We start from the raw sequence: 24,681 nt of genomic DNA, 5'->3' as shown, positions 1-24,681 counted from the left end.
CTGACATCTGAGCCAGGATGTGCTCACGATAGTCTAAATAGTGATGTGGGCTCAAATCTATCCCCAGACTCACCCCCACCCACTGCACACATCTGGCTGTGTACCTGATTGCTTTGTGCAATTAAGGCTCTCATCATCACGAATCAAATACTTGTTTCACTGGTCCTTGAGCAGATAATGATTGCAGTTATTACAGCCAAAGTAAGCAAGAACATCAAGGGTGCATACACAGATGGGCTTAGTATTGTGGAATTCTTGCCAGTGATGCAATCTGTGAAGATTTTTGGGCAACCTGCTGATACACAACACATAAAGAGTTAATTTGATGGTGCTGCAATCAGGTGATTTTGAACCAAACCCCACACATGGGGGTAATAACTATTTTTTGTCTGTATTTTGCAAACTGCCTGCTCTCACCAACACAGCCCCACATGCAAAATAATTTATATTCTTGGGGTGGTCAAAATCATAATCCATATTTTACATCTTGGGCTCAACCTTTCAATTAATTAGAACCAGAGTGACTTGCTCTGCCCTCTCCTATGTGCACTCCACTGTTTGTTTGGCATTGTGTGGGCCCTATGGCTCAAATATTTTTTGCAGATGCACAGAATTAACCATGCATGTTTAGATGTGCTTGGGGAACACATACATTCATAGAGATGTATATATTTGACCCTGTCACTTTTTTGTTAAACACTGTAAAAGATATCGACTTTCGCCTCCAGATTTTAAAATAATTTAGAATAGGTGATAGTGGGAAAATACCTAAAACGTCCTGTCAAATTAAGTATTTTCTCTGAGACTGTTTTATAAGACAAAATTATTTCAGCTAAGAAGGTGCCTGTGCAATGTATTAAGGAACAGAATGAATAACCAAAATATAAACTGGTTTAAATGGATGTCCAATATACTGCATTTTTCCATTTGATTTTAATTTTCTTTTTCCTTCTCCCTGTTCTTTTTCCATCTCCATGTAACAGTTTTTCTCTTTGCTTAGTCTGTATCACATTTTTCTCTCTAATTCACTGCCCTCACTTTCCTGCTTACTGCTTGTATTTTTCCAGTGTCTCTCTTAGTAAGAATAATTAAGGTTGGGTCAGATCTTTGAAAATGTTATCTGAAGCAGTATTGAATTCAAGCTTGAACCACTGAAAAAAAGCACTGGCTTCTTTTTCTTGCCAACAGATTCACTCACAAAATAAAAAAAGAAAGGTTCAAAGAGCACATCTACCAGGCAAAAATGCCACGGACATTAAACTGCTGCATTGCCCACAGGGTTTGGGTTCCTCCTGCTGCTGGCAAAGCAAATACAGTGATACTCAGCCACAGCACAAACTCCTTCTCCTCAAGCACTTCCAAACCCTCTGAAAGCCTGGAGATGCCAACCAATGGCTCATAAGAAGCTGCTTGCTGGCCTGCAGGGATGCAAGGCCTGCAAAACCTTTCCCTGCTGGGTGTCACAACACAGACCCTGAAATGTCTCTGCCGAACCGAGCTTTTGAGAGCGTGGTCCACACCACGTCTCTCCGTGGTACTGCTGTGTGAGGCATCCCTGACACCCAGCAGCTCACAGGCACTACGTTGGCTCCCTCATCTTAGGCTCAGGCCCCAGGTATAAAGCTTACTTTGTTCAGTTAAGTTATTCTGGAATTGTAGAGAGGAGATCTGAGGGAAATCTGAATTTGGGCTGGCATTTTCATAATTGCAGGAACCCGGCTTTTACAGCATTAAAACCATATGAATTTAAATAAACCCTACTTTTCCTTCATCCCAGTGAGTAACTGGACTTAGACCACAGCTGCCCTTTGGGATCCTGCTGGGTTTCCAGCCTGCAGTGTACCCTGTGCTGCTGGGAGTGTAAGGGAATCCAATTTCCTCCTGTTTCACTCTACAATGAATCTGTCTTCTTAGATAAGCCTGCTACCACAGTATAACTGTGGTTAAGCCCCTCCTATAAACCAACTGCCCACCAAAACAGTAATGTCGCCTTGCTCCCTGTCACACTTTTCCTTACTTCATTTTCCAGTGCATGAAACTCACTAGTCAGAGGGGGAATAGCAGAACCAGAAATAAATCCCATATATATTACCTTTTTCCTCTGGGCTAGCATTGACAGTGTTGTGTGTTTGCATTTCCACTGAATTTTAAAGACATTTCTTTTTCTTTATGGTAACTCACAGGATGATGAAATATTTTACATTTTATGGATTTTACGTAACTCTGCTAAGAGGAACAGCAGATTTGCAATTTTCGGGGCTTTAGATACTGCTAGACATGTAGGTCACTCAAATACATACTAATTCCAACCTAGGGTTGCAGTGTTTTAGAAGGTTTGTTCTGGCTTTTAGATGGTAAGTGATCTCTTCAGTGTATCCCTGGGGCAGAGATGCCACTAACACAGCAAGCAAAGTCCTTTCAGAGGTCCCATCTTCAACCCAAACCCAGCTTTTGAGAGGACTCTATGAACGTTTCTCTCTGATGGGTGCAGTGCAAGGAGTAGCACAGCTGGGTCTCTTCTGCTTCCATCACCTCAGCAGTGGGGAAAAGTCTTGCTCCTGACCCCAGAAGCTCTAAATCCCAGGTCCAACCTCCCTGCAGGGTCAGCGCTGGCTGTACCAGGCTAGGGAGCAACTCCATTTGCTCTGAAGATGGAGACAGCCACATTTTGTCAGCTCAGTAGTGCTGTAGGTCAGGAGTCTGAATGTGGAGCTGGCCACCATCTGCTCCATAGGGGAAAAAAAAACAATTGCTAAAGGAAAATCCCTTGTATCCAGAATTGCAATATCAGGAGCGCAGGTGCTTTTCTACCCATTCATTGTGTGAGGAATCCAATCCATCCCAGGCATGAGCCCACTCAGCACTTTTCCAGTGTCTGCAACTGCAGTTGGCCTTGTGAGATAACACAAACCACACTCCTTACCCACCCCAAACCGCAGGGTAAATGTGCTACTGTGTATCGAATTTTCTCTGCCTGTTAAACCAGACAATTTATTTTTCAGCCGACTGAACATAAAGAGTTTTGTAGAGCTGTGTTAAAAGTGCAGTTCAGGTTTAGAGGAATTACCTGAGGGTACTCAGTGCATTTTCCCATTCTATCTGTTTGATAAGAGCCAGATATATGGCTTTATTTCTTTTGTGTTCAATAGACAATATGCCATGAGGAGTCATTGTTAAAGACTCCAATAAGCCAATCTTCAGAACATCTGGCTAGTGAAAGCCCTGGATATGGAAAATATAAATGTCAAGGCTCATATTTATAAATTGGAAGGGCCATGAGGACATCTGCTAACAAGCTCTCTTCCAGAGCCCATTTGCTGTACATGGTTATTCACAGGCAACAACAAATATGTGCATGGATCACATGCGTGGTCTGCCCTTCCTTTCCATTGCCAAAAGAACACACGCTCCAATAACACACAATGCTGTATTCTCACAACACAGAAATACAAGTGTTTGCAAACCTCACAGCAAAGCTCTTGCATACCAGACCACAGTGGGACACACTCTGGAACAGACTAAAAATAGCTGGAGAAAAAGCCTTCCATTAACACAGAAGACAGTCAAACTCACTTAGTGTTAATCAGCAGAATAAGCACCCTTCTTTTTTGCCTTGGTCCACAGGAGACACTTTGTACTCCAAGTCTAGTCCTGAAGCCTTATTTTTATGACTGAGTAGTTGTGGATGGGAAACTCAAGACTTTAAACAGCATCTAACCTATTTGACCATGGTAGCTTAACACTAACGTTTAAACAAGCTATAGGTAAAATAAATGTGCTTCTACCTTTATAAGCACAGGCACCTTTTCTTCAGCTTAGTGCACTTCTGCCGCTAAGTGCATTTCTGATGTCTGAGAAATAAAAAACTGATCCAATGCATAAGCATAAATAATGGTTTTGCTAATGACTTATCATTGCAGGTGTCTAGACCATGGCTCACTCCAACAGAGCCCTTGGCACTGGCCACCATCACAGATGCCCACATGGCTACCAAGTTGTTAAGAGAAGGAAAAGCATCAGCAGAAAGAGCTTGGACTGCTTTACAATGTCCATGAATTTAGCAAAGAATAAATGGATTTAATACTATCTTGTCCACTCTGCAGTGCTCTTGGATGCACACATATCTGTGTGAAAATGGCAGGAAAAGCAAAGATGATGAAATAACACGGAGGAGATGTACCTCCTGATTAAAAAATGCCCAGGATGCCTAGCTCTGCCTCCTCCTTACTGCAGTCTGGTGACAAGGACATGCTAGATACAAGTGAGACATATCCCTCTCTCAAAGAGGTTCTGCTGAAGGTTGCAGGCTCCAAAAGCCCACACTTTCACTGGCATGGACTGACTGCAAAGCAAAGTGCAGTGTTTGTATGATCACAGCCTCCTGCAAAGGGAGCTCAGAGAGGTGGAGCTGCGTGCTGCAGACGGAGATGCTGGAGGGGTCCTTTCCTACTCCTTGCTCCAGGGCCCATACAAGCAAGTGCAGACAGAGTTTAAAAAGACAAGTAGAAAGAGTACTGGAGAAAGAGAAAATTTAAGCAGAAAATGGAGAAGGATGGAACTGAAAAGTTAACAGGTTGTCCAAAATCAAGAGGAATCCTGGCAGTGGATGAGGAAATGAGACTGCGCTGGCTGAGAAACAGCAGAACAAGTGGGGATGTGCATCACAGAGGAAGAGATTATCAAAACTCAGCAGCTGCTTCTTCTTGAAACTGAATCCTAAGCAAACATTTTGTTTGTGCTGCATCAGACAGATCTTAGGCAGCTTAACAAATCTAGCAATGGTAGGGCTGTGTCCAGCCCAAGTCATAAATATATCAAGCTGTGACAGATATAAATAGATAGTATAGACTATCTTTACTCAACACATCCCAAATGGGAAGTAGAAAAAAAGAAAGGAAGAAAAAAGCTCTTAATAGGCTCCATAAAACATCTTGCATTGTATTTTCAATCTTAATCAGCATTGAGGAGTAAGAAACAGAAAGTGCTCTTGGGTATCCAGTGCTGAAAAATACCTCACTGTCCAAAAATCCTAGCTTTTGTGTGCTCCAATTTTGTTACTTGCTCGCCTTCAGAAATATGGATTTAATATTCGAAATGGATTTAAATTTCACTAAAAAAATACCTAATGCATTACCAATAAAGAATTTAGTTTCATGAAACAAAACTGAAATTTATATACAAATTATGACTCTCTTTCCAAAAGACTTCTGTGTGCTTTATCTCTAATGGTTTTACTTTCAGGTATTTATAGCTTTCATTAAAACAGGATTTGCCTACTGCTTCGTGTAAATAGTTCATACTGGTGGTGAGACACTTAAGCAACAGTGAAGGTAAATATGCAAGGCTTTTGCATGTTTTTCTTTATCTGCTCTTTTTTTATCATACAGTGGCAGCACATTATAAAGAACAACAGAACAAAGTAAAACATGTGGGTCTTTTCATGCGTTTAGCAGGTGAAAGTGAGGCTGCACATCTTTTCAGCCCCATCTGGAGAATGACAAATTAACCCTTGGACTTTACAAGGGGCAAGAAGTTATCAGTCACAGCCAGCTGACAGGGAAGCTCTATTAGCATGGAGATGCTACAGGTTTGGACAGGAATGTCAGGACTTCCCATCGTTACTGCAATGCTGAAAAACGATGGTGAGCTGAGCCCAGGTTTCACGGCTTTAATTAATACGTTCTGTGCACTCTGACCAACCTGATAATCCAAGAAGACTCAATAAAAACCACCTAGGGAGGGAGGATATGTCATCACTGTATCGTATGTTACCTCTTATGTATACTGCACTGAGTTATAAGTTATTTTACTTTCACTGGAGGGCTTGTGTACCTGGGGCTGTGCAAAGACCATGAAAGAACTGCCAGCAGCAGGGCTTGTTTAAAGGAGGCATCAAGCCATCTGCTCATCTTAAAGGGGTGTCAAATGGAAACAGAAAGAAACTAAGATGGGAAAAATGCAGAGCTCTCTGCTCAGGAAGAGCTGAGGATGTCTTCACAGAAGCAAGTCTGTATGTTCGAGAGAAGGACCAACTGATGCACTGCTAAACTGCCCAAATGTCTTCTTCTGGACACTGTATATCCATCAGAGTGTACAAAAACTGGGCAAACTAAGAGCAGAATTTAGGCCAATTCAAGATATAAAAGTTCAGCTTCCACCAAGGAATCAGGAGGGAGCTTTTGTCTAGGAGGTGTTTTGACACTTCTCAGCGTGACAGAAAGGTCTGGGACCCAAGCTGTCAAACCACGAGCTTTTTCTGATGACTGCAGATATTTGTATGCCGTGCCCTGGAGCCTGGGGGCAGTCACTGGTAGGAACCGTGACCATGAAAGCCTCCCAGGAAGGAAATCCTACCAGGAGAACGGTGAAGGAAACAGTAGAAAGAAGTGCTGGGAGGAAAGCCAAGGGGCCACACAACACAGTCAAGCCCCAGACAAGCAACGAGGTGTGACAAGGGAGGGAAGGCAGGACTCCAGCACACCCATGCTCCTGCTGTCCCTGGCTGCTTGAGCAGTCCCTCAGGAAGACAGGTTCACTCCAAGTCAGAGAGGCCCTGAAGCTGCGTCCTCATCCTCGGCTGAACACAGGGCAAACAGATGCAATGGTGGCACTGCTTACTTGGCTGCAGGGAGACAGGCTGGAGGAGGGAGTGATCCCCCTCCCCATGACCATCAGTAGGCAGGCACTCCCCGAGCACTGTCCTTACCAGGGAGGCAGAGGGGGTAATTTAAACAAACAAGGCCCCAGTGATGGAAATTTCAAGCTCAAAGGTACCATATGGAGGGAAGTCATCTGACCACAATTTACCTGTTAGACTTCAAAGGTGTCTAGGTCTCCTTTAAATAAAAGCAGTCTTTTCTGTAATGAAGTTAAGTACTGTATTTCAGCACCATGTGTTGTGAAAAGGAAGCAATTTGGATTAATTTACTGAAATTTACCTTTCAGATGCAGTTAAGTGGAATTAAAAGTTTGTCTGAGTTGACAGAGTTCTGTTTTCCATCACTGCATTGTCTTGAAAGAAAGGATAACAGGCTAAGTGCTTAAATTCCATCCAAACTGATAAGGTTCACTCTATACAGGCACACTCAGTGTAGTTTATTACACATTGTCTCCCTTCATCCATCACTGGTATACATTTTTTTCCCCCTACAAAACTGTTTCTTCCAAAATAAATTGATATTTGTAATGTTATTGCATTCATCTGGGGTTGAATAGTCTGCACTGGGCTATCAGAGAACTGCCATTTCTAGTTACAGGGGGAATTAATTTAATTTCCCACTAATGGCAGATTTTGCAGGGCTGAGCTTCCATCTGGGACAAGAATTTCTTTTTCTCTCTTCTTAGAACAATTCCTTTCCTTTAATTTCTTTCCTGTGCAAGTGAAGCATGTGTATCCTTAGTCTCTTTCCAAACATCATCTTCACCCAGATCTCTTCCTCGGCAGTGGGAATGACTTTGCCCATTACATTCCCTCTAACTCTTTCTTCCCATCACTGGTACTTCTCTCCTTCTCATTCCCTGGCTGCCACAGCTCGTTCCAAAACTCACTCCTCCTGAAACATCCTCCTAGATACTACCTCCCCCTCCCTCCCTTTTCCCAGGAGCCTTGCCTTAGGGCTCAGGAGCTATAACACTCCCTGACAGCTGGGAGAGGTTCTCTGTTCTCTTAGGCTCTTTTATTTGTAGCCTTGAACTGTTTACCTGCTACAACAAAGGTGTGACCCTGATCTGGTCTTCACTGACCACTCTGAAACATTACAGACATTTCTCTACTCTTTCCATTCACTGAGCATCTCACCATGAAAAGCCAATGAATGATCTGTAATTAATTATTTATATTACATGGGGAAGCTTAGCTAACACAGTGTCAACAGGAACAATAACACAGTTTGTATGCCAAACTGCAGCCTTCCAGCCCAAGGGTTTTGCCTCCCCTCCCTGCTGCCCCATCTGGCTTTTGGCTATGGAAGCTAACCAGGGTTTGAGTTTTGTCTAAGTTCAAATTCCTCCCAAGGACAGACTTCAGATCTGCACATTTCTGCAAAATCAAGTAGTTAAAGAAAAAAAAATCTTGCTACTTGCAATCTCCATTTAATTTTGATTCTTGACAAACAATTTCAAACAGAAACTGCAGTGAGGCAGGACTTTTTCAGTTTGTTTAGATTTTGGGGGAAGGAGGCAGAAGGGAGAGGAAACCACACATTTCATCAGCATTTTTTATTTTTTAATAGCCTTCAGTGTAGCTGATTACCCAGGAGATCAGCAAATCTTAGCTCTGTCAAAGACAGGGATAAAAGACAGAGCAGAAGCTTTCTCATCCTCCGCAGCGGTACTAACCCTCCAGCACACAAATCTAAACACTGTCCACTCAGTGGTGCCAACTCAAATGCCTCAGCTGTTAAGACAGAACAAAAAGAAAAGGATAATCTCCAAGGTATAACTGAAAGTAAATAACTAATAATGATGTGCGACATTAAATGATGACTCATTTTTCACGAGGCCATTTCAGATTGTAGCTATAACCCCGGATCAGACCCAAACGACTGCGAGAGCTGAGGTCTTAGTGGAACCATTAATTATGGATTTCCTGGCTTTTATAGGTTGGAGTCAGACCTTTGATGTTCCTTTAAGATTGTTCTCCTGTGTTCATTTCCTTTGTTTCTCTGTTGGTAGCTTAAAAAAACACCCTAAGATTTCCATGGAAGCCTATGAGATCTCCTAGAAATGCGTAGTCCATAAAAGCCCTGCAATTCATGGCTCATAAAGTCCTCTAATCCATGGTCAATAAAGCTTTGGAAAAGGGCTGTATGAACCACAGTCATTTCACAGTTCAATGAGGTTCATACAAGAATCAATAACCTGGTTTAAATTTGCCTGGATTTGTCCTCCACCTGTGTATTTCTCTTTGACTTTTCAGGTTGAAAGGCAGCTCAAACAGCTGAATTCTGGAGACCTTGCATGGAAACAATGAGCTTTATGCAGCTTTCACCCCAAAGCCTTACACAAAGACCTAAATCCCTCAACCTTGTCCCAAAGGTGACCAAATCAAGTTTCAGGTGACAACTGATGAGTTAGGAAACTCAACCTGGAAGAAGAACCATTTGGGAACACGAGGCCATAGCTCAAGGTAATACTATATGCAGAGATCTCGGTCTGTACAGAACATGAGGGACTCCAACTGAAGTATATGTAAATGTACAATGGATCTGTGGGACATGCCAGAGTGAGAACTTCCTAGTACACTGATTATCCTCCAAAAATGAGTGCTAAGTCTTACTGTTGAAACATTATTGCAGCAACACAGTAGAAGTCCATGTTTCTCTCCTGCACAGGTAACACTCCAATGCCTGTACTATCAGCCATCCTGCTTGTTTCCTCCCAAGAATGGTCACAATACAAAGTCTGGTGACAGACACACATTTCTGCCCTTCTCTTGCCAATCAGAAAGGAACCAGTTAGAGAGAACTCGCTGTTTATTGCTTTGTGCAGGGTCCAGTTTGCAATTAATGCTGATGAAACCCAACTGCCAAAGCACAATATGCAGCAGCTGGTTTATGAAAGTTGAGACCCCGTCCAATTTATAGGGAAACCAGAGCTGGTTGTGAGTCTCTGATTTAGCTGAACAGTTTGTATTTTTTGTTTTGTTTCCAGGAAAAAACACCAGAAGTTACTCCAGAACTGTAGAAACGCCAAAACCATCTGAAAGCACTAAGGCAGGCTTCCCTTCTTCCAGCCTTTCCTCATTTCTAGGGCTGTGATCTCCCACTAATATCTCCCTGGGATCTTTCAGCAAGGCAGGCAACACACAGTGTTTGGTTCATCACCAGCGTGGTGGGAGCGGAAACTTATGTTTCCTTATCCCAATCTCCATCCTCATGAAATTGAAGTAGAGGGATAAAAGCTTTGATTCAGATGAAATCTCGCAGGAACCCAAAACACGTAATTTAACCCTAACCTTCAGAAATACCTTTTAAATAATTTTCCTAGGAACAGTTTTTAATAAAACCAGCAAAAGGCACAAAAGTGCACAAGCACCACTTTAAGGCCCAACTGCACATTTCCACTGCCATATCACACCCAATATCCAATATCCTTTTTGGATAGCTAGAATGGGGGCAGAAGGATTGTGCCTAACTGCCAGGCTCCCACCAGATCTATTTAAACATCTCGCATGACACATACGGTGATCTGGACCAGACACCCTTGTGAAATGCTGGGACACCATGAGACACCACAAGTCAGCAGCTCCCCAGTGGAAGAAGGATAGAAAAGTCCCTTGTGTTTGAGGTAATCAACTATGTTGATCCAAATGCCTCTTAGTTCATGCTTAAACATCCTCTGTGGAGAGGATCCAACCACTCAACACACTTTGAAAAGAAAACACATGAATCCCTCTTACAAGGCTGGCACTGACCTCAGTAACAGCCTTATTACACTAAGATTAATATTGACCACCTTAATAACACCCCTTACATCATTCACCCTGAGAATACAACAAACTATAAAAAATGAGGCAACTATTCCATTAAAAGGAATGAATAAAAATAATTAAAAAAAAAATCTGAAAACATAAGTATGTGAAGGTTTTTCCTTAGCAAACGGAGAAACCTTTGAGAGACTTGCAAGGAATTTAGGTGCTATGAAAGTGGGAATAAGTAATGACCAAACACAATCATTACATGTGTAGGTGAGCAGCCAGTTCCCAAAAGATTACTTAATTCCTTTTACTTGTTAGAAGATCTATAAACATTGTGGCTGTTTATCTGCCCATGACACGGCCTGGATAAAGGCACTAAGAGATTTTCCAATTTTTAGAGGTGGGAGAATAAATTGCTCAGGAATCCTCAAAGCACACATTGAGAAGCCCTGGTCAAACATGAAGGCTCTTCTTCAAACACAGAATAGGATTTTTTAACCTCAGACAAAGACTGGAATAGCCATGGAAATGTGCCTACCTCCATTCTCTCTTCACATAGAGGCCTCAGTTAAGTAGTTCATTTTGCCTCAGTTTGCTGTTCTCAGTGCAGTCTGAGATGTTAAAACATTTCAGCCCCAGAACACAGTTAAGGAGGTTGAAAGTCAGATATGTCAGAGTCTTAAAAACTCCCAGGAATATTCTGCATGGTTGGAAAATGAGTGAGCCTTTGGGCTGAAAACTAACACTGAAGATTGGAAAATAATTTTTGGAAGAAAAAGGGCAAACACAGAATATTTTCTATTGTTCTTTTCCTGTTTTTACTCTGACAAGTCTTTGTTTCTGTATATTTTAAATATTCTAAGCGTTAGCTTTTTTTCTCTTTACTTTTAGATCAAACATGCCCATGAGCTTTCCTCCTAGTTCTTCATTAGGCTCCAAAAACATCATCTCACTCTCTGTCTCTCCCATTTAGCCTTTCTCCAACTGTTCTTATGGTCTAATCAACAGGAGCTGGGATCTGTAAAGAGCATCTACTTAGGAGCCAGCAGGAAGAGGACAGGGACCAAAACAGTTGTGACTCACCTGTCTTCTATCCGAACCCAGAGGTCATTGAACTGCCTCTGGCGATGGTGTTTGTGCTGCTTCTTGTGCCATTTCTTCTGCCTGCCAAACTCTTCCAGCTGGCTGATGCTGTCTGGCAACAAGAGGTGAGGAGACAGGCTGTCTTCTTCATCCATGTGCAGGGGCTTCAGGGAAGGAGAGGTCAGTGGGACCTGCTCAGAAAGAGGGACAGCGGGCAGGGCTGTCACTGAGGATCCTTCCAAGGCTGGGCTTGTCTTTGTCGTCCTTGAACTGCAAAACATAACATTTAAAAATTTGATGAATAAGGAAGGAATCATGCCAAAAACAGAGTGAAAGCAGAGGACTACACTGCTTTTTGTGTGCTCCTAATGGCTGAGAAGGTGCACAAGGAGGAAGGCTTTTGCTCTGGGGCTGCAACTAAAGACAGAAGTGGCATTTCCTAAAAGCTTCAAAGTAAACACTGAAGTGAATAAAGGGGAAAAGGCAGTGAATATACTATTGCTGTTTTCTGGCACTTTAATTACTTCTCAGAGGCTTTAGAGTCAGTGGTAAGGGTCAACGTCACCTCCCCTGCTGGGCTGAAGGTCAAACGACAAAACTCTCTCTGAGCTGGCAAATGACTCTCAAATGTGTCTGGCAAAACTACTCTCTCTGAGGAAAACACATACATTAAGAGAAGTTGATCTTAAATTAATGAGATAGTACTAGTTATCTCATTATTTCTCCCACCTTTCTTTTTTCTTTCCAACTTTGGATATCATCTGTGGAAAACAAGTCATTGTTTTGACCACAAGAAGAATTATACTTGCTCATCTGAGTCAGGATTGGTGACAAGGAAGCCCAGACTGATGACAGAAGCATGGAAGTTAGGCTGCTGGGGTGGGATATGTGAGACCTCAACTCCAGCAGGTAATGTAGATAAAAGGAGGTAAATGACCTGTCCAAAGACTCCTTGAAACAATACTGCCAGAGCTCTTCACTGCTGTTTGAAATACTACCACCTCTTGTATATGACTGGAATGATGCAGAAAAAGACCTTTTATTTTCATCTTCTAGTTTTTCACTGATTTTAGAAAAAAGTCAATACAAACTCCTTTGGTATGCAGCCATGTGAACTTACTGTGAGCTAAGATATCTGAAAGAAAAATCTAATAAACCAGGACTGACACAAAGTTATTTCCCCACCCCCCCCAACTTCAGTAGAAGTTCATGTTCGGTCTTAATTGCAAGAGAGGAACTTTTCCTGTCCCTGGGATGGGCCAATGAGTTGTAGGTACAGAAAATGGGAGAGAATTAATAGGCAATATGAAGCTGTGGTCTGCAAAACTATTTCTATTACATGGATGCTATGACTTTTATGACAGAAACAATTAAAGCCACGTGAAAAATTTTGCCTCCTGAGTGAAACCAGTAAGACATTTTAATGAAAAAGTAATAAAAAATCCTAAACTTCATTGGTGACAATGTACAAAATGTGCCGCAAGTGAAACCACATGTTTCATTTATGGAACATTTTGTTCTCTTCCAAAAAAGTCACATCTACTACTAATGGAAGCTTTTTTCTTTCTGATTTTTTTGAAGTCTGTTACAATACCAGTCAAGATGGTCATCTCTGTTTCCAGTGCATTGTGTTTCATCCAAAGGTCCTTCCAATAACTACTGATAATCATTGCTACTGTGAGACTCACTGGCAAAAACTACACTAACTTTGTCACTTGCAGCCAACATTCATGAAGTTCTTCAGAGATCATCACACAACAGTTATAGAAAAGAAAAAGACACTTGTTTAAACTAATTCTAAAATTCTCCATGGTTGATTTCATTAATAAATCCCATTTTTTTCCTCTTTTTCCAAGCATTCAGACTCCCAGAAAGTCCTTTTCAAACACATTCATACTCACTCCATGCTCTATTTTACATCACAGACAGATCTACTGGTTCTGAATTTTTTCCCCAGTTAAGACTTTCATCCACGTTTCGTGTTGAGGGGGAGTTTTCATCAATTTCCTTTGAGAGTTCTTGGTGCTCTCCAAAGCCTTTAAGAATTCTTGGGCTGTGACACAGGCTCATGGCTGAGGCAAAGCCACCTCCAGACTCACAGGTATCAAGATGCAACTTGGATAGGACAGTTTAGGCAGGTAGGAAGGGCCTGGAAGCATCTACAAACACCATGTGGGTCTCTGCAATGTCAGCAAGCACCAACTGGTGGCAAGAAGCCACTGGAACTGAGCTGTTGCCAAGATTTCTGTTCCCACTGACTTTCTTCTCCTTGCCACCCAAACTGTGCCCCAAATTCCCTGAGATGCTGAAGGTAGGAGCAGCCCTTACATCTGCCAGCTCAAGGCTGGGGCTGCTGTTTGGTTCCTTGAATGGTCTTAGAGACATCTGAACACATACTTTCCAACTTTTAACACCTATTATTTTGTTACACGTGTTTACCTTGCACTGTAAACTGGAACCAGTAGAGAGGTGTTTTTATGGGTTGAGATTCTAGAAACCACTTAAGAGACTGGCAGCTCTCTTCTTATTAAAATTAATGAGTTGGGCATCGAAATCCCAGTGGTGGCTTTGAAAGTTTCTAGTTTAATTGTTTCCACTACCATCACATGAGCCACAGGTTGTAAACTCGATACTTCAGAACATTCTTTGGGAAGAGAATAAATAAACACTGAAGGAACGTTAAAATGTTGTAACCTAAAGAGGGTTATAAACTAACCACTTGTACTTCAGAGTTGACTCAGGGGGAATAGCTCCACTGTGGCAACTGCATATTTCATTTGGTGGATGTTTGTTCCATTATTCCTGCACTAGTAATAATTGCACCAAGACCTAAGAGGGACTGTTGAAGGCTGTATGTTGATGCACGCTTGCTCCTTTCAAAACAAAATGAAAATGCTTTTTAAACTGATCTAATAAATAGTTACAATAATTACATTATATTATGATATAAAAATAATAACTACATTACATTACATAAATGTAAACAAAACCATTATAAAATGTAATTATTTAATTATTAACCTGGTTGTTTTCAAATCTGACTGTCATCCTACAGACATTCAACCAGAAATAAAATCAAAACAAAATATGGATATTTAATCCAAATACACTGTAAGAATATTTAAAGATTTTATTTTAAAGTAAGATAGACTTCCCAAAAGAAGACATCTTTCCCACCGATTTCAGTAAAAATGTTATTAATACAAAGGGCTTGAATCTCTCAATATTCTGGATTTTATCCTAAAAAATAAAGACAAAACCCTGCCATCTGCAATAGGATACCTGGACAATCAATCTCCCCATTAAGTGAAGCTTTACTGTTGGATTCAACTGCTCGTTTCATGGACTATTTCGTGCCTTTCCCCTGGTCTCGGTCTCCATGCACTCTGTTAGCACAGCTGCACTGTATGAAACCATGGGGATATAATGGACTTTTTTTCCATTCCTTCACTATTGCTGAGACAGCTTTTCAGGATACATAGCTATTTTGAAAGCCAGAGAAAAAGCAAGGCTAGTTTTCAGTTTGTGAGGCCACAGTGCCTTTTCTGAAGAAAGAGTGAGAAAGTACCACCCAAATATCTTGGTCCGTGCAAAGATCTCTGAGATTTTTCATGAATAAGTTGATACAATTCCAGGCTTAGAGGTTCCACCCATTTTTAAATGTATCATTCCCACACAGGGTGGTCTTGGAGAAACTAAAATTATTTCAGGCCCTTAGGTGGGTTTTTTCTCATCTCTGACCTTAATTTCCTTCCCTGGGATGTGCAGTTCTGCAAAACAAGTTCTCTAAAACAACGAAGTCCAAATAAGAAAACTTTGGAGTCTCAGCAAATATCCTATGTGGCTTGGTCCTAAGGTACAGAAAACAGAGTGAAAACAGGAAAACATTTATTCTTGCTAGCTCTTGAAAATGCTTAATCCACAGACAAAGACCTCTGTGGTTTTCTTTCACTTCTGGTGAAATTTGCCATCCTTTTCTAATTCTTTTCAAGAATTAAAAGAACAAAACAAAACATGTAAGTTGTTTGGGCTGAGCTGGATGCTCCATTAGGCTGTCTCAGCATTTCTCTCTTTGCCTTGTGGTCTCCAGTGTTGCTCTATGCTGGCACTGACAATTGAAAATTGGCTCATTGTTGGGATTTGCTAGGGTTATCGTGTTGATCTGGTCAGAAAAATTACATTAACACCATGAAATCCTGCAATATCTTCTTTTCATAATTATCAGGCTTAAAATTGTTCACTTTCATTCAACTCCAACCCCAAGCCCCCAAGCTATGCCTTTCTCTCTGCCCAGGCAAGCATCTTCCTACCCCTCACATCAGATTCCTCAGCTCAAGAGGGCCGTGACCATCTCTGGGCTTCAAAACCCCTCTGCAGGGCAAATCAGAGCACCACATTTCGTTCCTGCTCTGAACAGCCCTTATGAATAGCCCACCTTTCCCCACCAACAGAGGATCTGTGAGGTTAACACTGCACCTTGCACCCCACCTTGTCCCCACCAACAGGGATTTTCCCAACCACTGATTCATGGACAATTGTTTCAGGGAGGCATCAGGCAGAGCAGACCCCAGCTATGCCTTTAGCTACTGACCCTGCCAGAGTAATGCCCGCAACGTTTGGTGTGAGTCCCATCAAGCCTCCCCTGGGCTTCCACAGGGCCAGGGACTTGCCCTTGCTTTAGCTCATGAGAAGACATTCCTTTGCTGATGATACACATCTTCCACGCAACTAAATCATCAATCTATTTTTTCAGCAATCCTGCGGTAACATTTCTGTTCCCTCAGATATGTGCAGAATCTTCTAAAATCCAAGCCTGCCAATTTGTTATTTGCATCTTGACTTTGTAGCAGGAGCGATGGAAAAGTTTTGCTCAGGAGACTGCCATGCTTTGCACGGGCTTCCAAGCACAGCAGCATCGCTGAGGTTTTCTTGCTTCAGTTCTCAGAACTGTCAGACAAGGGGAGATTTTGTTTCATCAAGAGAGAAGCTGCGGTGATAGCAAGGAATGTGTGATGTGGCAGCTTTATCCTTATGCCACCGTTCCTGGGACGCACCCGGATGACAGCCAGACAGTAAGTTGAAAGCGTTTTATTATAGATGGATTCTCATAAATTCCAGTTCGGGTGTCTTTGTCGGGGCAGGAATTCGTCAGTCCCTCGCATGCATCCTCGCTCCCCTCGCCACAGGCCACAGAGACATCTGCTTCTGGCTTTTCTTTCCTTATGCATCTCTCAGAGAGTCATGCACACCCACAAGATGGGCACCAGAATGTCCTGTCCCACGAGGAGTTTTACTTTTTTTTTTTTTGTCTCTTCCACGCCAGGATGAAACTCAGATTTTCAAAGCTCTTGGGAGAGCAGCAAACAAAAGAACAGAAAAGCAGGCAGAAATCCTAACCCACTCCAGCACAGTTTATAAGGCCTCTTACTAGTGATGGGAAGTATGGATTGAGACCACGGACTCTCACATAACCAGGTGACACCAGTGCATACCACCACAGAGATAATCTCCTTCAAGATGAAAGCATACATATATTTTCCTGTAAAAGAGAGTAACTTCAGAAAAGAGATCAGAGAATTATCTGAGCTGCTTCAGGTTAAGTGCTGTAAATAACTGAGGATGAATTTGGGCTCGAGTGACAGCAAAAGAGAATACCTGCAAAATCCCTGATTATTCACTTGCCCGATCAGTTTAATTATAATGAGGTTATTATATTTAGGATGTAGTTGGCTTAGGCCTGTACACTAACAGAATTTGGAAACAAAGTTGTTTTTTCTTTGCACCATAGTCAACTACATCTCATGAGCAGCTAAATTAGGTTAAGTAGTTAAATTAGATTACAGTCCACCCCAAACTTGGATGGTATCTCTGTATTCAGAATCCATGTCAGACTATTTCTCTGGGAAAAATCACTGTTGCTCAAGAACTGTAGCCTTAGTTTGAAACTGAATTTAGTCCTCAGTATACACATAGATTTGTGCAAACACTCAACTCTCTGCATAAATGAAGTGAAAAGCTTGTGTAGATATTCACATGGATGGTCATGTTTTCCTTCCCAGTTTGAGAAATTTTAAAATAAGAGAAACAAGTAAAACTTCTGTTATTTATTCCATTTCATGAAAAGTGGAGCTGGTCTAGGGCACAGGACAAGAAACACAAGCGTTCTGCATCTGGAGGGGCTGAATTTGCTGAAAGAAGAGAGGGCAGCTGAAACATTTGTAACGTGTCATTTCCACATTTTCATGTGAATTCTTTTATTTCAGAAAACTAAAAATGTTTCATTTCAGCATTTTCTGAACAAAGCTTTTAATTTTTCTTTTTAGTCTTCTGTTTTCAAAGACATAAATGCTACAAAGCGCCCTTTTTTGTTCAGAAATTGATCTCAATTAAAAAGAAAAACCCAACTAATATATAAAAATGACAAAACCCAACAAAACCCAATTCCTGCTTTCAAAAATATTCTCAGAATGTTCCATTTCAAATTGCTCTGAACTTATTTCCCCTTCTCAAGTTTTTGGCTCAGTTCTTGAACTGAATAATCCTTTGTTTATGCATCTTTCGTGAAAACTCTGTAATCTGCACACTCCACAGGATGGGCTGTGCCCCCAGAGGAAGGATGGGTTGACCCTCCAGTCTTGCTTCCCTTTCCCACATTAATAGCAAATAAGAACCTTGTGGCCCACAAAACCTCATCTCAGGCTCTATTCCCTAAATCTCCACTGTCTTATTACCACCACACCAATTCAGTCCTAAGTTATTTCTGCCTGGGTAGTTTGGCTTTACCTCTGGTTTGGAAATCCTGACTTTTGCCCAAATTTGCCAAGAATATACAAGGTTTCTGATGAATCTACAGTGATGGTATTACCCCACAAAAGAAGGTTTTAGGGTTGCATTTTTTATGGAACTGGAAGATTCTCAGGGTTTATTCCACACATTTTTTGTCTGTTATTGCTTGAAAACCATTGTTAACATGAGTAAATATATTGCTCTTTCCTTTTAATAACTTTTTAATAAACACACATATATTGCTTCAATAAAGAACAATGGTGGACTTATCACTGGGTAATGCAATCTCTCTTTTCTCTTTCTAAACTCTCTGATCTTTCTATGTTTCTTTGAGATGATGTCATATTAATTGCGCACAGCAGATTTTTCCTAAAAAATTCGATGGAATTAACTTCCATCATTCAACAGGTTCTGCAAAGCATAAAATTCTTACCCATTTAGGCCCAGTCTGCAACACGAAGTTTCTTCAGGTCTAACTGTGACATTTCTAAAGTTTTGGTTTGGGCTTCAGTTTTGGGCCGGTTGTGATTCTACAGCACATTTACAGTGTTTTGGGCAGTGTCTCAGAACAAATGCCACCATCTCATCTGAGCAGTTACAATCTCAGACCCCAGGGACTGGAGAGCAAGTCAAGGGCTGAACAAATCCTCCTTTCTCCTCTAGCTGCCACAATCAAACTAGACATAACCACTAAAACTTGTCTGTATCCTACTTCCATTGTTAGTCAGTAGAACTCCTGATGCCTATGGCTGCCTGCTCCTCCCTGGGACACAGAGCTGTACAGCCATTCATAAAGGCAGGTTTGCTAACTCAGTTGCAAAACTATTCTCATCTCATGTTCTTATTCCCAAACCATTCCTGACTTTGGTTTAAGCATAGAAAAGAAAGTGAGGATGAATTTGTTTCATTCCAGTAGCTGTCATCCAGACAGTTTCCAAGATTAAGAAGCTGACTGACAATAAAACCCCAAACTGGCTGCTTGATTTGATTCCTCAGTAGAATTACAGCTAATACACAAGTGTGGTCTGTATCTTGCTCATTTGCAATCCAAATTGAGTTCTGCTTCCAGATTGTTTCCACTGGGAATTAGTTTCCCTTCTCTGCTGGATCCTCCAGAGAGAAGATACATCTACAGGAGTGTATATTTTCTATTACATCTTAAAAATAAAAACTCTACAGAGACATCAGCTGAGCAAGGCACCAAATGCCTCACTTGAAGGACTACAACATTTTCACCGACTTCAGACTTAAACTAAGGGCAGATTAGTCAGCATTTGCCTGGTGCTGCTTCCTTGCACTTCTGTCTGATGCTCTGGAAGCTGAGTCCTGGTAGTGATGAGATACTAGGCACATCATAAATCAGTACAAGCACAGCAACTTGCCTTCCTGAAGTACCTTGTTCAGTCAAGGCTCTTACAACTGCAAGACGAGAGATAACGAAGCCTCATAAGTAGCTGCTATCACTGGAAGGAGAGACATGGACCACTTAAACTGAGCAGCAGGAAGAAGTGTGGAACCAAAGAGCCATAAGCAGACCATGTCTGCAAGAGATCCCACATCTCTGTAACACTGAATCCAGTACTCCTTTCTGTAGCCAACACCACAGAACATCTGATCTGCTCAGCCACTGTTGCTGCTGAGTTAAAAAAAGGAACACAGAGCCACTCTGCCTTTCTCCAAAATACTGTTATAGCCCACTGGCATTGTCTTTATCACACGGCCTGAGTGTTTCCAAGAAAAGAACAAAACAGTTGTCAGAAACCCTACTCAGGCAACACTTCAGCCTGTCTGTGGGCATTTTTACTGGTCGGTAATGGACAGAGCCCTCAAAATGTGATGAAAGCAGAAGCGTCCTCCCTCCAAACTCCACTTGCTTTAATGTCTAATGCTGTTCTGTCTACTGTAATGCTAACAGACTTCACATAAGGTCTCTCTATGTATTAGCCTCGTTTCACCCAGCTTCCCTCTCTGTATCAACTCATGCTGATGAAACTGCTTGTATCAAATGCTTATTTATGTCTGACAAATTCATCCTTCACTAAAATACCTCATTAACAAAGCATGCACATTGCTGCTGAAATCTTAAGGAAGAAAAGAAGGTTTTATATTATCTTTTTTGTTGCTAATTGAAACTTATGAGATTGGACCTTGAACTACAGTTTGAATATCCACGAGGCATCTGAGGCCACAAGAAAGGCTGATTTTTTTAATGAACTCAGCCAAATCTCACTGACTAGTTACAAAGAACAGGCTCCTGGTCTTCTCCCCTTAAAACAGGAAAATTTGCACTGACTCCAGAAAATATCTCTCCTTCATTGCAATGTCTATGGTTATTTTCATTGGTACATTTAAGAATCCCAGAGTGAAATTATGGATTCATTAGAGAGCTGACAAGCAAAGGGTATAAGATGATGACCAGCAGATACAGCCAGAGCATCCTGAGGATACAATGACACAGCACTCAACAGTACAAAGGTGACAGCCCTTCAACCTCCTCCCCTGAACTCACCTATAGACCTCACTGCATAGGAGCTTTGGGGGCTCACCTGCTCCAAGGAGTTACCAATACAGCCAAAAATGCAGGTGGAGGAGGGTCTGTATGAAGACAGTGCTTCCTTCCTCCTGCATCTAACTGGATAGCACTGGTCACCAGGTGCTGTGGGGTACTTAGGTCCCCTACTAACAGCCTCTGCTGAGAGAAGAGGGTGAAGACTGATGGGTCTTTGGAGCAATTCTGATGGCAGTCATCTTCCAATGGAGGAAAAGGAGGGAATGTCCATGCACCTCTGCCAAGGGCTTTCTGCTGGCCCAGCAGAATAATTAGGCCAAATGGCTTCCATGACCAGGGAGATATCAAGATCCTCAGGTGCTCTTTGTGCAACCTCTGCAGACTTAATTTGTCAAGGAAATTTGTCAAGGAAAATTAGGCTGGGGATGGGCAGTGGTTGAAACTTTCACTGGGGTGCTTTGTGAGCACGAATGACAAATGACTCGTTATAAGCTTGAGCAGACCCAACTTATACATAAACTGTTTGCATACACACAAAAACATAGACAAAACCAGCAATTAAGGCCAGCTTTCTTCCCATGCAGAGAACCCTACACAGCACAAGGTCAAACACCAAGAAAATGAAATCCACTTGTTCTGCTGCTCCCCAGAGCACAGTTAAGTCCCTGTTAGGAAGCTTCCTCCCTCCATTGTATGTGCATGTGTTACATGTGTTTATCTATTTGTTTGTTTGCCTTGAAATGCTTTATCTAAGTGCCAGTCTTTTGAGAGGGTATAACAGTTACTGAGTACTTGTAGCACTGCCTAGCTACAGAAAAACATGTAATATCACAAGGCAAACAGATGTCAAAGACTCATGAAAACTATGCCTGGCATCTGGCACAGGTTCTAGCAGTCACATTTGCTTCTTATCACTACACGAAGCTGGAACACTTCAAGAGTGACCAAACTAGGTTATGGGAAAGGCAGGAAAGGTAAAGAAGGAGGGAAGTGGGACAGTGCACCCCAGTAGTGAAAGAAGAAAATAAAATCAGTATCCTGCTCCGCATTTAAACCTCTTCTGGTTTTCTGTGGATTTCATGTGCTGCCTTTCACTGATTTGAGTGGGAATTGTTGACCATTCAGCAACGGCTGCTATCATGTATGCATATGCTATCATATATTCAAGTATGAATGCCTGAATACATAGAAATGGCCCTAAATTCATGGCTGCATTTGTAAAACAAATAAACAAACCTCTTGTTAACTCTGCTTTCTTTCAAGTCAATGGCCTTTCTCCTTGAGGGGAATGTTTCTAAAATTGCCTCAGGCATTTAAAACCTCAGTGCCTGCTAAATGTCAGTGGAAGTTCCAATTCCCAGTTTCATTTGTGACCTAAAACCGAATCTACGTACAAGTTTGATACAAGTGCAAAATTTTCATTTAACATTAGCAAGAAATCCCATGCCTCTAGAGAAGAAAGACCATTCCTTTGTCACAAAGTAAGGTTTGCTTTGACAAAATGGTGGCAAAAAGTGAATCTGTGCATCTATTGCATCCACTGACTGTAAGTCAGCAAGTGGAATGACACACTCCTCCTGGGAAGAGGTCTTCAGCCTGGGAGGCACCATGAAGAAAGGATAGAGGGACCCAGCAAAACCATGTGTGTGCCCAAACTGGAGTCAGAGGTGAGGACACACAAGGTCCTGCAGATCTGCACCTGCCAGGAGAAGAGAAGCAGAGGAAAAGCCACCCACTGACCTGGACCAAAACACCACCAGTATTAACCTGGTGTTAGACAGCCTTGATTCTTAGAACTGCTGATTTCAAAAATCAGCTTTTTCTCTCCCAAGTTCATGGAGGGACTTCTGGATCTTCCTTGTGCTGGAATATGATGCCTTGACTCTGTGGGTGTTAGGAATAATTCCTTAAAATGACTTAAAATGCCACAAATGCAGGCAGTGTTACAACCTAAACCCACTACAGCAGCAGAGATTTACTGCTCTCTTTGTAGAATCACAGAATTGTTTAAGTTGGAAAAGACCTTTAAGATCATCAAGTCCAACTGTTAACCCAGCACAGCCACATTCACCACTAAACCATGTCCCAAAGTGCCACATCTACACACCCTTTAAATCCCTTTAGGGATGGTGATTCCACCACTTCCCCTGGTAGCCTGTTCCAATGCACAGCAACCCTTTTTGTGAAGAAATTTTTCCCAATATCCGATCTAAACCTCCCTGGCACAACTTGAGGCCATTTCCTCTTCTATTGCTTGTTATTTGGGATAAGAGACCAACCCCCAGCTCACTACAACCCCCTTTCAGGTGGCTGCAGAGAGTGATAAGGTCCCCCCTGAGCCTCCTTTCCTCCAGGCTAAACAACCCCAGTGAGTTTATTTCAGCTACCAATGTTTTCTTTCCCCTTCAGGAAGAGACAATACCACAGAAGTATTTGAGATCCTTGTGAACCTTGTTTATCCACTGTGGATTGGGATTTACATTCCAGGGGTATAATGAACCCAAAGACGTGGGCACACAACATTCTTAAAGCCTTGAAGATTATCCCAGTCTCACTCAATAACGGAGCTTTTCCTTAACGATGCTGGCACGTATATGAACTAGAGCCCTTAGCAAAGCTCAGTGCCAACAGAAACCAGCAACTCTGGCAAGGCTGAGCAGCAGCCCAGTGTAGTCCCCTGTGTTAGAGCCCTGGACAGGCTGTATCATTTTTCTTCAATGGAGGGGGAAAGTGTTTATCTGGGAAGCGTTTCACAGCAAGGACAATAGGAAACTGTTTAGCTTTCCACAAACAGGCTGGTATGCAACTTCCAAGCACTCTCCAAGGAAAACTTTGGAACACTGACCATGTCTTTCCAGCAGGGATTTCGTGTAAAGTAGTTAATGTCCCACATCCTTCATCCTGATCTGCTCCTGCTTCATCCTTGTTTCAAAGCGCTGTGTTCACTTAAAACACAACATGGGGCTCATCTCTGAACGTGCACTTTGATCACTGGGGACTCCAGATTCGTATCAGCCTTTCAAACATAAGCAGGGATGTGCTGACCCGACAGAGATATTTCCGTGACTGCCTTTATTTTTGCTAGAGAGATTTGGAAGTGTGAAGCTGGGCTCATATGACAGGAGACGCAAATGTAGGGCACTGGGTACCAAAGCACTTGGAGCCTGTCTGTGACTTTGCTGCTGAGATGCTACAGGTGAGCAGGAAAATCTTAGTATCCCTGACTTGACTGGAAGCCAATGGAAAAAGGCTTCAGTGTGTTCTTTCTCACAAATAAGAGCACCAAATAAGGTCTCTTCCTCTGCAAGCTGCCATCAGCAGACAGTGGCACTACAGAGTTGTGAGCTGGTCTGACGTCCCATATAGCAGTGAGAAAGGGAAATACCCCACATCTAGACCTTCTGCCAGCTCTGGCCTGCTGTGGGACCAACTGTTTTCTCCCTGAAGTCAACAAAAGTTATGATCATGCTGGGTGTAAATTTTGTCTTAATTCTTCATGCTGATGAAAAATTTTGTTCTATGGTGGGGCTACAGATGAGGCAGACAGATGGGTATAGCCAGGTCCACAGTGGCCACGACTGGGTGAGTCCTCCAGGTGCTTCTCCTGATGAACTGGAGTGGCAAAGGATCCAGTTTTCACAAGCAGAACAACTGTGTTCCACGTGGCTGCCCACCTGAGCAAGAGGTCAACAGGGAGGCACAAACAGAGAATTCAGTTTTTGCCAGACACTCCTTGTGTCTGACCCCAAAATTTCTCTCTAAATTTGCACGTATGAATTCCAAAATTGGATTAGTGTAGTAGTGTGCTTTTAGCAATCACAATTGCAAGAAACTGTCTTTATTCAGGAAGTTCTTCCATCATGTCACTTGACAGCCACTGTGTCTA

General features: G+C 42.1%; 1 protein-coding gene across 1 annotated transcript in view; it reads right to left on the bottom strand.

Moving 5' to 3' along the window:
• Nucleotides 1-24,681, bottom strand: part of TRABD2B (TraB domain containing 2B) — a 278,298-nt gene that overhangs the window by 13,261 nt on the left and 240,356 nt on the right. Inside the window, exon 6 of the mRNA XM_027683025.1 lies at nt 11,501-11,770. Coding sequence (XP_027538826.1) covers nt 11,501-11,770 — 270 coding nt within the window. The remainder of the gene's footprint in view (nt 1-11,500; nt 11,771-24,681) is intronic.

Source organism: Neopelma chrysocephalum, unplaced genomic scaffold (assembly GCF_003984885.1).
Source record: "Neopelma chrysocephalum unplaced genomic scaffold, ASM398488v2 Primary Assembly neopelma1_64, whole genome shotgun sequence".
In the NCBI taxonomy this organism is placed as follows: Eukaryota; Metazoa; Chordata; class Aves; order Passeriformes; family Pipridae; genus Neopelma; species Neopelma chrysocephalum.
Note: the sequence above shows the minus strand (reverse complement) of the source record. Positions and strands in the feature narration are given on the sequence as shown.